This window comes from Dipteris shenzhenensis, chromosome 33, assembly GCF_047967505.1.
Source record: "Dipteris shenzhenensis isolate YYH24624 ecotype China chromosome 33, Dip_SZ_1.0, whole genome shotgun sequence".
NCBI classification, from domain to species: Eukaryota; Viridiplantae; Streptophyta; class Polypodiopsida; order Gleicheniales; family Dipteridaceae; genus Dipteris; species Dipteris shenzhenensis.
The window spans coordinates 6,081,055-6,093,524 of NC_141628.1; the positions used below are offsets into that span (position 1 = coordinate 6,081,055).

The following is a 12,470-nucleotide window of genomic DNA, read 5'->3' on the forward strand; positions in this document are numbered from 1 at the left end:
TACCCCCTGTCACTCCTATCATAGGGAAGCTACGAATTCACATTCAGGGATACGTGGACTATGAGGATTTCTATGTGATCCCTTTACCTGAGTGTGATGTTTTACTGGGGATGCCTGGGATGTACCGTGTGCATGCTATCATAGATACTCATGATAAGAAGCTTACCTTGACTTATAGGGGTAAAACCCAAGTCATTGACGTAAACTTGAAAGGGGAATCAGTCCCAGTTGTATCTGCTTCGGTGATGTCTTCTATAATGAAAAAGCATCTTTCAGCGTATTTGATTTTTGTCAAAGGAAAAGAACCGTTTGAAGATGAATCTAATTTTTCCAAGCTGGAAAAACAGCAAACTGAGTTTTTATTTCAGTTTCAAGATTGTTTTTCAAACAAACTCCCAAAGGAGTTCTTGAGAGGCTAGAAGATCATACCATTGATATCATTCCTCGCAGTGCTCCACCTAACCGACCACCGTACACGGTGAGTGCGGCACAACAGAAGGAGATCATGTGTCAGGTGAATGAATTATTACAGAAGGGGCTGATTCAGCCAAGCTCTTCTCCATATTGTTCTCCCGTCCTCCTTGTGCAGAAGAAGGATGAATCTTGGAGAATGTGTATTGACTACAGGGCTTTGAATAAGATCTCAATCAAGAATTGATTTCCTATTCCACGCATTGATGACATCTTGGATCGATTAGAGGGATCAGCCATCTTCAGTCGCATTGACTTGAAGAGTGGTTACCATCAGATACAAATCAGGCCCGAAGATGTACATAAGACTGCCTTCAGGACCACTTTCTTTATGAGTTTCTTGTCATGCCATTTGGTTTGACTAATGCTCCTGCTACCTTCAATTGCATAATGGATCACATTTTCAGAGAGCACAGAAAGTCTATATGGGTACATTCTTTGATGGCATTATTGTGCACTCGAAAGATGAAGAGGAGCATAAGCAACACTTGGCAATTGTATTTGCAGAACTTAGGAAACACAACTTGCCGGTCAACACAAAGAAGAGTGAGTTCTTCATCCCAGAGATACATTTCCTCGGACACATTATCTCACAAGATGGAGGAAGGATGGACCCTGCCAAGATAGAGGCAATCAAGAATTGGCCTCCATTGAAGAACCTACATGAAGTCTGTAGTTTTCTTGGCTTGTGTTCATACTACAGGCACTTCATTCACTATTTTGTTAAGATAGCTTCACCCTTACATGCTTTGCAGAAGAAGGCAATGCCTTCAGTTGGGGAAGAAAGAAATTGCAGCATTCAATGAGCTGAAAGAAAAGCTATGCTCTGATCCTATCATCATTTTGCTAGATTTGTGAAAGCCTTTTGTTCTTCTATGTGATGCAAGCGGCAATAGTGTTGGTGGAGTGCTTATGCAAGAAGGCAGAGTGGTTGCATATGAGAGAGCAGGCTGCTCCGAGATGCTGAGCACAACATGAATGTATACGAGCAAGAGTTGGTAGCTGTAATTCATGCTCTTACTGTGTGAAAGCACTATCTTTTGGATGCTGATTTTTATGTGCAAACTGATCATCAATCGCTGCAATACTTTCTCACTCACAGAAAGTTGTCAGAGAAGCACATGAGATGGGCAAGCTTCCTTTCCATTTTTCATTTTCAGATTGTGCATGTGGCTGGAAAGAAAAATGTAGTGGCTGATGCACTTTCAAGACAGCCACGTACGGAAGCTATGTCCAAGAAACCACAGGTATCTGCAGTTACCATTGCTTATCACAATACGCTTGATGCCATGAAGGAGCAGTATGCTACAGATGATGCTTTTGCACGTATTTATGATCAGCTTATGGAGGGCAATCGGCATGATCATTATACACTTAAGGAGGGATTTATGATGATGCATGGAAAGCTGTGTGTAACGCAGCCATTTGCTGCGTTGTTATGTGTCTGAGCACAAAGCAAAGTGGGAACAATATTTGCCACTGATTGAGTATGCGTATAACAATACAGTGCACTCTTCCACGGGTAAGGCACCATTTGAAATAGTGGAAGGAGCGAGAAAGGTGCCTCCTATTTTGAATACAAAGGAGAAGATTTTTGTGGCAAATGAGTATGGAGGACTTGTGTGCAGCCTATGAAAAGGTTAAGTATGCCCTCCAACGCAGCCAAGACAAGCAGAAAAGAGCTGCAGATAAGCATCGCAGGAGCCTAGTCTTCACAGAAGGTGATTGGGTGTCGCTGTGTTTTCTTAAGGCACGCCTCAGGAACAAGAAAGGGAAGGTAAAGCTGTACACCAAGCTGAATATGAGGTACTACGGCCCCTTTCAAGTTCTTGAGAAGATCAATGAGGTAGCTTATAGGTTGAAGTTACCTGAGCAGTGGACCATCCACAATGCTTTCCATGTTAGCTTGTTAAAGCCTTTCCATGGAGAAGTGCCACAGGATATGCCAATTGAAGAGCAACCTGAAGTTGATGAGCAAGATGAGGTCTTCATTCCTGAGCAGATTGTGGCACATAAGGATCAGAAAGTTAATGGTAGAGTGCCAAACGCTATCGAGTGAAGTGCAAGAATTATCCTGCGAATGATGCAATCTGGATGGAAGAGAGTGAATTGGCAGATTCACCACAGGTTTTACAGCTCTACCTTGAGGCATTTGGTCTCGAGCCTAATGCGATAGCGACTCATGCCGGTTCAGCAGAGCACACGTCTGGACCATTACCGGATGCTCATGGGCGCGGGGGGGGTAGCACCTCTACACCCACAGTGCAAACAGGCTCACAGGATATCTAGAGGTCGTTTGGTGACACTGCGGTTTCACCTGAGGCACTGATGCTAACAATGTTTTTGCCGTGAGACTTCTATGATGAGTGATCATGACACTCCAGTTGGTTGATACACTACCATAAGGATGGATCTGCAGTCCTGCTATATGTACATTGTATTTTTGGTACTTCATGTGATGTACTACTACTGATTATGGACTATTTAAGCCTATTGTGACACCCTTTTCTATTTGCTGTAATTTTGGGACAGCAAACAAGATAGTTTGTTGTTTCAAGAGGGGGGTATGTCACAAGGACATGGTGGTGATGGTGAAGTATATAAACTAACTGTCATTGAATTTAGCCTACGGTACCAGGCTAGGGGCCCTAGTTAATTTCCAAAAGGTACCTATGATTTCATGTGCAATAAGTGCAACTCCTAGCGCTATTAGAGTGGTTTCAATTTCTAAGGTCATTGATTTGGTTTAGTGGGGTCATTCTTTAAAAACTAACCCCCAAGAGATCCTACAAAACTAGGATCATTGGTTCCCAAGCATTAGGGTCATGGTGTGCTATCTAACCCCCTAGGGGCATTAAAATCCCACACCTCATTTTGTACATGTGTCTGTGTGTGGCTTATCTGCTTGCCTTGTGGCACCTAGGTGTCACCCCTGGAAGGCCCTGGAGCCCTTCCTTGCTGTTTTGAGTCTTCTCCCCTACCAGGGCAGCCTCATTCTGAAGATGGCAGATTTTTGCTTCTCCTCTCTTGCTGCTTGAAGTGGATTTTGAAGCTTTCTTCGCGACAGTTCTCCTCCCCTTGGTGTTTCCTGCTTTTGGCATGCTTCGTAGACCAGGACGCCTCCATTCTGGGCCACTTTTGAAGCTTTTCTCGACTTTCTTCACGACAAAAGTCTTCCTTTCTTGATTCTGAAGCCATATTCTTCGACGCCTCTCTTCCTGCTCCTGCCTGGTGCAAGGCGCAACAGAGTTGCTGGTGGGCTGGAATCACCATTCTGGTGGTCGAAAACATGGCGGATCTGTTTCAGCTTGCTGAACCCTCTCTTTCCTGATCTTTTCTGGTGCTAGAAGTCACTCAAAGGCAGCTCCCTCCTACCAGAGTTTGATGTCTGCTATTCAACCTACTCCTGGAGCTGTTCCGGGCTGAAACAGGCTCTTTCTGTTGCTGAATTCTCATCTTCTCTTCCTACCCTATGCTATTGCCATTCTTACTGAGTTTCTGCAAGGTTGGATGCCCTGCCGTTGGCCCAGGAGAGGATTGGGGCACTAGTTGTGATACTCTCTTCTTGAGGATGCAGTGGCTAGCCTTGGGCTCAGTAATGGCTTGGATATGTGTGAATGCATTGCTTGGCATGCTGTCACGTTGTTCTACTTGTGTTATGCATGATTTCTGAAAGGAACCAAGAGAATAGCACTGGGAGTTGGTCACTAGCACAGCCACGGGTTGGCATTGTACTGGGTTGCACCTACGGGTGAGCTCTTGAAGGAGTATCGTTGTATTTGGAGCTAACCAGTAATTAAGTACGTACCGCAAGGGGCGCCAAGTGTTGGGGCCAACAGGTGTCACTCTTCATGCTTCTGAGTAGGGACATTCTAGCCTCCCTTGTCTTAAATGATTCAATGATGCTATGCAGTGACGTTTTAAGCTCTGAGTTCTCTTTGTGGACAATGGCAATGTTTCAAGTATTTTCAGTTTTGTGAGATAGTAGAGACAGTTACACTGCCCTTTGTGACCGAAGGCCAATTACAGAAGACATGGGTGTAGTTCCTAAGGAGACGTCTGAGACCCTTGAGTACTTAAAGGAAACAACTAGCAAACATGTTAAGGCTCTTAGATTAGAAAAAGGGGGAGAATATAAGTCAACTGAATTTATTGAACTCTATAAAGGACAACATTGAAAGACAGCACTCCACTTCACATACTCACCCATACTCTAGGTAAGAAAACCAAGAGCATGCTGAAAGCATCTTTAGTATACTTTACAAAAAGATATGTTGCTCTATCCTATCACTGAGCAAGTGGTAGAAAGAAAGAGTGAACCCTCTATTGCTGAAGGACCTTCATCAGATGCGTGAGGTCAAACCTGAGTCAAGTCAAAGACTGTACCGAAATGGTTTGATGAAACCATCAAAGAAGATCAGATTATAAATGAACCCTCAGCTAATGAAGAAGCACTTATAAGATCTACAAGGGTCCGCAGGTCTACCAGATTCAAATCAAGAGCGATGGAAGGCCAGTTGGAAAGGGTTATGCAAAGTGTCTGTGATGGGGATGGGTTGCTTCCCCTCTGATAGAAGCCCCCACGCAATGGTGGAGTCCCCTCCCCAAAAAGAGTGGATCCAACTCAACTAGAACTAAGTTGGAGTTGTCCTCTTCTCATGTAACCTAGACCTATCTAGTATGCCGCCTTGACTTGTATCGTCATTATCTCTAGCATATCATAGGTCCATACACTATAGACATTTTTCTAAAAGTTGTTGGGGCATGAGCATGAGCACAAGCTCCTAACACCCCGCACTGACGGGGGGGTTGATTACATGTCAAATGATTTTTTGTATTTTTAGGCAGCCTGGGATATAATACAATTGTGCAACAGTGCTGCATTAGCAGACATGCAAATTTCACCTTTTGAAGTTTTCGTCCATGTGGCGGCTAGATTTAGATGCTCGTCTGAGACAGACTAAAATGAAATCGTTTAGTCTTCACAAGCAGTTGTAGCTTGAATGAAGAGATTTTGAATTACTTTTTTATCAGCCTTCTCCTTTAGTGCTAGCCTTCGTCATGGCTGAGTCTGTCCTTCACCTCCAGAGTGCTGACAGACTCAGTACGAAGACTTTGATCCCGTTTACAAGAACTTCAATGAGGTATGGTCCTTTCCCCACAGTGGTGTAGTAGCACTTGTGGGAACTAAATTCTAATAGCACTTGTGGGAACTAAATTCTAATGCCCCAGTCTCTCAAGCTAGATCCACTCTAAAATGCTAGACCTTTCACAACTACTATCGGATTCCATTGCTAGACCTTTCACAACTAGTATCAGTCTGAACAATAAGGAAATCTTTGCATACATATTTTGCAATCAACCCTGATATACCATGACAAAATTAAGTGTTTTAATGTATTGCCCAGCCAGTCAATACATATTGAGAAGATGTGACATTTACAAAATATCGCTTTGACTTGAACAGCTGTCAGAGGTTAGCAATGAAAGCCTGCTTTATTTTTATGTACAACAACGAAAAATTAACGTGAATATAAACCAAACGCCATTTGGGAATTGAAAACAAAATTTAAGTGGTGTGAATGTGGAGTTGCACATCAGATCCTAGAGTGAACCTGAATGAGGTGATCCCTCCCTTGGTTGTGAGATTTATTTCCTTCTGCAAAGGAGAGAGAATTATTTGTGCACTAGCTCCTTGAATTCCCTGGAACAGTCTCAGGCCTATTCTGAGCAATCCTAAATTGTGACATCTCTACCCCGCACCATTGAATCTGACAAACTAAGCAGCACAATTACTTCTCATCCATTGACACTTGAATATCACCATAAATGAGCAGTATAGTAAGTACATACAAACACAGTAGATTTGTGGAAAGCTCGAGAGTAACTACCAGCCATAGAACAATACCTCAACTTGTTGAAAGTGAGAATTTTGAGCTCCATAAGTGCTATGATAATGACAGGAATGATGAATCACATCCAGATTTTTCTAAAATTATGAACAATACAAATCTGTATTTATTTAGTCTTCCATGAAAAAGACTTCTATTAGTATGAAAAAGCCCCAAGAGAAATGCTCAAGGCAAGAGTGCATCGTGCATAGCATGAAAAAAACCAGAGAGGGTCAGGCTCTAATCATGGAAAAAGTACAGCAAAGATCCAGGGTTGAACAGTACCAAATCTATATTTACAAGTGAAAAAGTTTAAAAAATGGGAGGGGGTTTTGCTGTGGACAACACGGTAGAAATACAGTGTTCAATAACACCAAAACAAGAATGTTCCACTTATAAAACAAAAAAGAGATATGCATTGCTGTGTTACAATACAGATATGTCATCACTTGTTAACTTTCCGGGCAAGCCACCTTACCTGGTCTCTCCGGGGACAGATTTGATTGGCGCAGCATACGCTTTGCCTCTGCCAGCTTCTTTACTTCTTCTTGGCGAGCCATGGCCTCCTGAAAATATGACAGTTTAAACTTCTATAAAATAGATAATTTACCTCAAATAGACATTCTTAAATACGGCCTAAAAAGGGATTAGTAGTGTACAGTGAGAAAATTTGATAAAACAGTTTCATCCAGAGTGCAAAATATTTCAAATCCATCAATCACCGTTATGAAAATGAATTGCCAGTCAACAAACCTGGACACCAAATTTTGCTACACTTGCTAATTTAGTGGCTACCTGATAAATGTAGAGCAATACAAATATTAGGATCTGGGTTCCTCACAAACAGCAGTGGCAAAGAGAGCGGCCTTCGTGAGAGAGTGGAACCATGGTTTATTCTTCACACTCACAGCCACAGGGCCTTTATGTCATTCCAATCTCTGGATTGATGTCCTTGAGGGTTTTCAATGGATTTCAAACTAAATCATGTACTTTGGCCCTATTAATAGAAGTTCATGTTCTTGCCTACACATACTTTGTTTTTTTGTAAAAAGCTCTCTCTCTTTGAAAAGTAATGTACAGTCATAGCTGCCCCAGAATGCAGCAGCTACTACTAAAAACTAAAAACAGTAATAAAACACTTCCACCTGAGAAGAAATAAAACACTTCCAGCTGAGAAGAGATTCTCCCTACTCCCTGCTGTTCCTCCCTTTCCCTCCCCTCGCTTCAACCGCCTCTCCTCCTCCCGTACCCTCGTCTCCACCCGTCCCCCTATATCTCACCTTCACACTCCTTCCCCTCAGCCTCACAGCGACTCATCCCTTCCTTGGCGCATTTGCAGTCCACACGCAGAGCCGCACGGGACTTTGGCGGCTCCCTGTTCTTAGTCAGTCGGCTGGAAGCCACCAGCGCCCCCCTCAGGCTCCTTTGGCACAGCTGTGAGCAGCTGCCTGGTCCACATCTGTCTTTGGGCAGCCTGTTTGAAGACCAGGCTTCCCCTGGGTGTGGCAAGCTCCCTAGCACAGCTGTGCGCTGTCCCCCCAGGCTGCCTCTAGAGGGTGAAGCTATCCAGCAGGATCGCTTGCCCTTGTGGCGGGTTTACCTGAGGCAAGCAGCCCTTTCCAAGGCTACCATAGGTGGTGAGGGCTTTTTGCATAGGCCTCGTCGGCCTCGAGAGGGCCTATTTCCAAGGTTTCTTTCAGCTTGTAAGTGTCCTTCTGGAGGTCTTTAAGAGGAATTTTCAAGGCATTCTTTTTGGTGCCGTCCTTTGATCTTGTTTCAGCCATTGGGAACAGCCCACAGCTAGCCTTCTCCCTTGGGCTAGCTGTTTTTCTGTTTGGAAGTCCTTTTGGCAGAGGTTCCGAGGGCCCTTTCCTCTGTACCATTGCTGAGAACTTCCTTTTTGCTGGCCTCTTCCGCCAGCCTTTGGAGGTCCTTCAAGAGGGCCCAAATCCTCTTTGGCCACCTCCTTTTTCGTTTAACCTATCTCCTTCCATCTTGCACCACAGCGGTTGTGTTTATTCTTCTGAAGAACGAATCTTGGTGGTGACCGTTGGTCCAGCCAGAGGGCTCACATGACAGCACCCTCGACTGCTCAAGCTAGTAAGGTTCTTCACTCTCCAGAAGACAAACACCAAGTGAAGAAAGCAGTTCAATCACTTCAGGAGAGAGCAGTGGTAGGCAGGATAGTTGCCTCACGCCAAGGAGCCAAGTACGTGATTAGATCCAAGCGAGCCTGTCGTTGGATGAGACCATATATAGGCGGTCACTATCTATGGGAAAAGGATCTTCCTTCTCCACTTAAGCCCCCCGACACTACCCAATCACTTGTGGAACGGAGCCCCCTCTTGCTGGCCCCCCATTTGGTCTACCTCATCCCTTGGTACCACGGGTTCACTGTTAAGAATATGGATTCGACTCACCACATGCCTCGCTTCCCGGTGACACTCCAATTTCCAAGGCCCCCAAGGAGTACAGGCCTATCCTTCACTCCATTGGAGGAGCCTTCGGCACAGTGGTGAAGTCGCCACCCCAGATGGCAATGATAGTGGTTGCAAACGATGGAGTCCCTCGACTCAAGTTGATTGTTGAGTGTCCAAAGACTCTTCCAAAGGAGATCTTCCTAGACACCCTGGACGGTGGCAAGTTCAAAGAATGCATTGACATCTCTAGGTTGCAAGGCCGGTGCTTACAATGCAGGCAAATGGGACACTTGGCAACACTTGGCAAGGGATTGCAAGAGGCATCTGGGCAGGAATCCCCTCAACCATACCAGGAGCAGAGAGTTGCTCGCCCAGAGGAGCAGGGCCAGGTCAACGGATGGAGTGCGTAGAGCCTCCAAGAGGGGCTTGGAACAAGGGCCAAACTCCGAGAGCATATGAGGGCAAAGCAAGAGGCACCTCCCCAGTCTCAGGGGAAGCAGTCAAAGTATGGCTCTGCAGACCACCCCCGCACCCTGAAGGATGAGACCTTCGAAGTGCAGACAAATCTGCCAGCGGTAGGGGAACAGAGCCCACATTTGCCAACCCAGCAACAGGATCAAGGGGTCCCTCCACCTTGACGACCACTAATCCCTTCCCTGCCTCTCCACCAGTCTGTACTTGGCGCACAGGTTACACAATTTGCAAAGCTTCAAGGACTCAAGGCCGAGGAGCAGGCTAGCTTTCAGGTCGATCATGTGATTATAGGTCGCATACTTATTCTCATGGGTGTTATTGAGGGGCCAAAGCACGGAAACAGGTTTATTGCTGCTTTGTGGATTTTTGTAAAGCTTTTGACACAGTGCCAAGAGCTAATCATATCAAACGCTTGCAACACCTAGGGTATGGTTAGAAGACCATTATACATCAAGGAGCTTGAGACCTTCATTGGGACACTAGGGGGGCCAAGCTCTCTCTCTGTCCAGCTTCCCTCATTCAGATCCTCCTTTATGCAAACGATGTGGTCTTTCATCTTCAGCGGAGGGCCTCCAACGACACTTAGATGCACTTCATTCCTTCTGCAAGCCACGTGATTTGAAGGTAAAACCAAGGCCGTGACCTTAACAACACATCCCGAGCAGCCATACACAAAGAAAGAAAGAAATATTAACATCCACAGAAGGCCCGCGGGCCTATGGGACAAAGTGACACCAAAGAGAAAAAGAGCTCAATGGCTAAAACAAAAACAAGTACAAAAAATATATCATATCATGTTTGCTATCTGCTATTGGGAGCAAGCTGAGAACTGGAAACTCAGAAACCGAAACTGGGCACTGTGGTGGCTCGTCTATGAGCGGTGAAAATGTCTCAAATCTAAGTCTGTCTGGCTGTCTCATACTGTGGCATCGAAGCGGGGCATGGTCTCTTCTATCTCTGAACCCGCTGAGCTATGTTCAGAGTGACCCCTCGTCTCGAGCGGTCCCCTCTGAGGAAAGCGGTGATAGGCCGAACCTCAATCGAGTGTGCTCAAGGCACCCTCCGTGTCGTGGGTGGCCTCTGCAGTCCTCTCTCAGTAATCCAGTCTGCCCGCATACCAGCTAGCTCCTCCTCCTCCATCCCACTGCATCCTGGAGCTGACTCGAATGCATAAAAATATGTGACATGCCACTGTCTATGGTCGGCCTCTGTATCCTATGGTGTGATCAAGCATGATAGTGGGCCGCGTCCTGATAGAGGCAGTGGTATCATCCCCGGATCTCGTAGTAGGCCGGGCAAGTGCAAAGAAAGTGTTCCTCTGTCTCAACCACTCCCAATGTGCATAGCGAGCAGGTCCGTTGCTCTCTAGGTATACATGCTGCTCCCCTGTCTCAATCCTCAGCTGATGGGATTAAACCTGCATCTGCCCAATGGCGATCCTCAGCACATGTGAGACTCTTCTGTCCTCGAGATATAGGGGTCTGACGATGGATCCCTCCTCTCAGACATTCAAGAAATTGTCATGGTAGAATTGTGTCTTGGTGGGGAGCTCATGATCTCCCCCCCAAGCTCGAGACGTGTGGAGCTGAAGAAGATCTAACCATATGATCCAGTTAATCTCGTCTCGCGGAATCGACTCAGGGGGTGCATCCAAACTATACTGAAAGGGGGGGAGCCTGTCCATCTGAATCCCGTGTCTGGCAAACCATGTGGATATACATGCATACCATGTGTTTGCCCCACGCTCAGCTAGTCATTTGGATGACTCCAGAGCCAGCCTCGGTAGTCTCCAATGGGGTAAGTCCCAGACTCTATGGCTGAAAGTCACTGTCTGAAAGATGGCATCAATCTGTAGTGGTGTCATGGCGAACTCTACCTGTACTATCTCATGCGAGACAGAGGGCTTGATCCGATGTACTATCTCATGTGAGACAAAGGGCTTGATCCGAATCATCCTAGATCCCATGGTCACTTGGAACCACTCAAATGTCTTCCACATTGCTATCGGTAGATCACATCCCCAGAAAGGTGCTGCATACATGGCATTCGGTCGCACTAGCGTATCGAAAAGCCAGCACTTCGTCGGTGGATCCTTGAAGTGTGCCTGGAAACATTGTCTGTCCAATCAGGCCAGAGCACCCCGTCCGCGTGTGAGTCGTGCCTGGGCTGCATGTGTCATAATGAAAAGGGATCCTATGAAGATTGCTCCCAAATATGTGTATGACTGCATTATCTCCACTGGCTCGGTTCAATAACTGAAATTGAGTCGTCCGATTACTGCATGTGAGGTGTTGAAGACCATAACCTTCGTCTTCCCAAGGTTGACTGTCAGGTCTCTCTCTCTACAGAACACCTCTAGGGCCTCCAAGTGTCTCTACAGCCCCTTTGCTGAGGATGAGATGAGGACTATGTCATCAGTGTATAGTAATATCTGCATCATGAGATCAGCCAGTGGTGATCCTTCGCCCCCTAGGCGGTCTATGAAGGAGGTGATCTCATCAATGTACAGCCCGAAGAGAGTCGATGAGAGGGGGCATCCCTACTTCACTCCAATCGTATTCTCGACCCAGTCCGATAGGCCTCCTAGGACACGAACTCGGCCTCTGACTAACTCATATGGGCTCATCACCCCCCATATCGGTGTCTCTAGAATCTGCAGCTCATGTAACCTCCTGATCATGCGGGATCATGGGACAATGTCAAAAGCCTTCCGAAAGTCTACAAATGTGTAGACTTTCTGGTGTGTAGACCTCGCCTCCTCAATGATAGCCCTCAAAGTGAAGATGTGATCTAGGGTAGAGTGCTGTCTCTGGAATCCTGCCTGTCCTAGTGCCCGCTGCCCCCGAGCCTCTGTATGACTATTGAGTTCCCTCTCTAGAACTGATCCATAAATCTTGTCCAAAGTGTTGCCAATCATAAGGCTCCAATAGTTCCCCGTCTCCATAGGGTCCCCGGATTTGCTATGTCATCTCCAAGTATAGCTGGGAACTCCTTGGCCAGATGGCTCATGTATACTCGGTCGAGAGCACGATCAAAGAGGATCTAAGTGCATAGCGGCGTGGGGGAGCTCTCCCTGTGATTGGCGTGGTGGTGGCGATATGGAAGGTCAAGTATGAGTGATCAGCTCCGAGGGGGGAGGGGGGGTGTATGGCGAAGTCGTGTATCCGTGAGACAAAGTCTAGTGGGCCTAGTAGATAGTCCACTATACTAGATC

The 12,470-nt window shown here is 46.2% G+C and overlaps 1 protein-coding gene across 1 annotated transcript in view; it reads right to left on the reverse strand.

Annotated features, from left to right (window-relative positions):
* The window catches only part of LOC147879588 (regulator of nonsense transcripts UPF2), a 96,075-nt gene that overhangs the window by 75,434 nt on the left and 8,171 nt on the right, over positions 1-12,470 (reverse strand). The window contains exon 3 of the mRNA XM_087371512.1: positions 6,841-6,928. Coding sequence (XP_087227638.1) covers positions 6,841-6,928 — 88 coding nt within the window. The remainder of the gene's footprint in view (positions 1-6,840; positions 6,929-12,470) is intronic.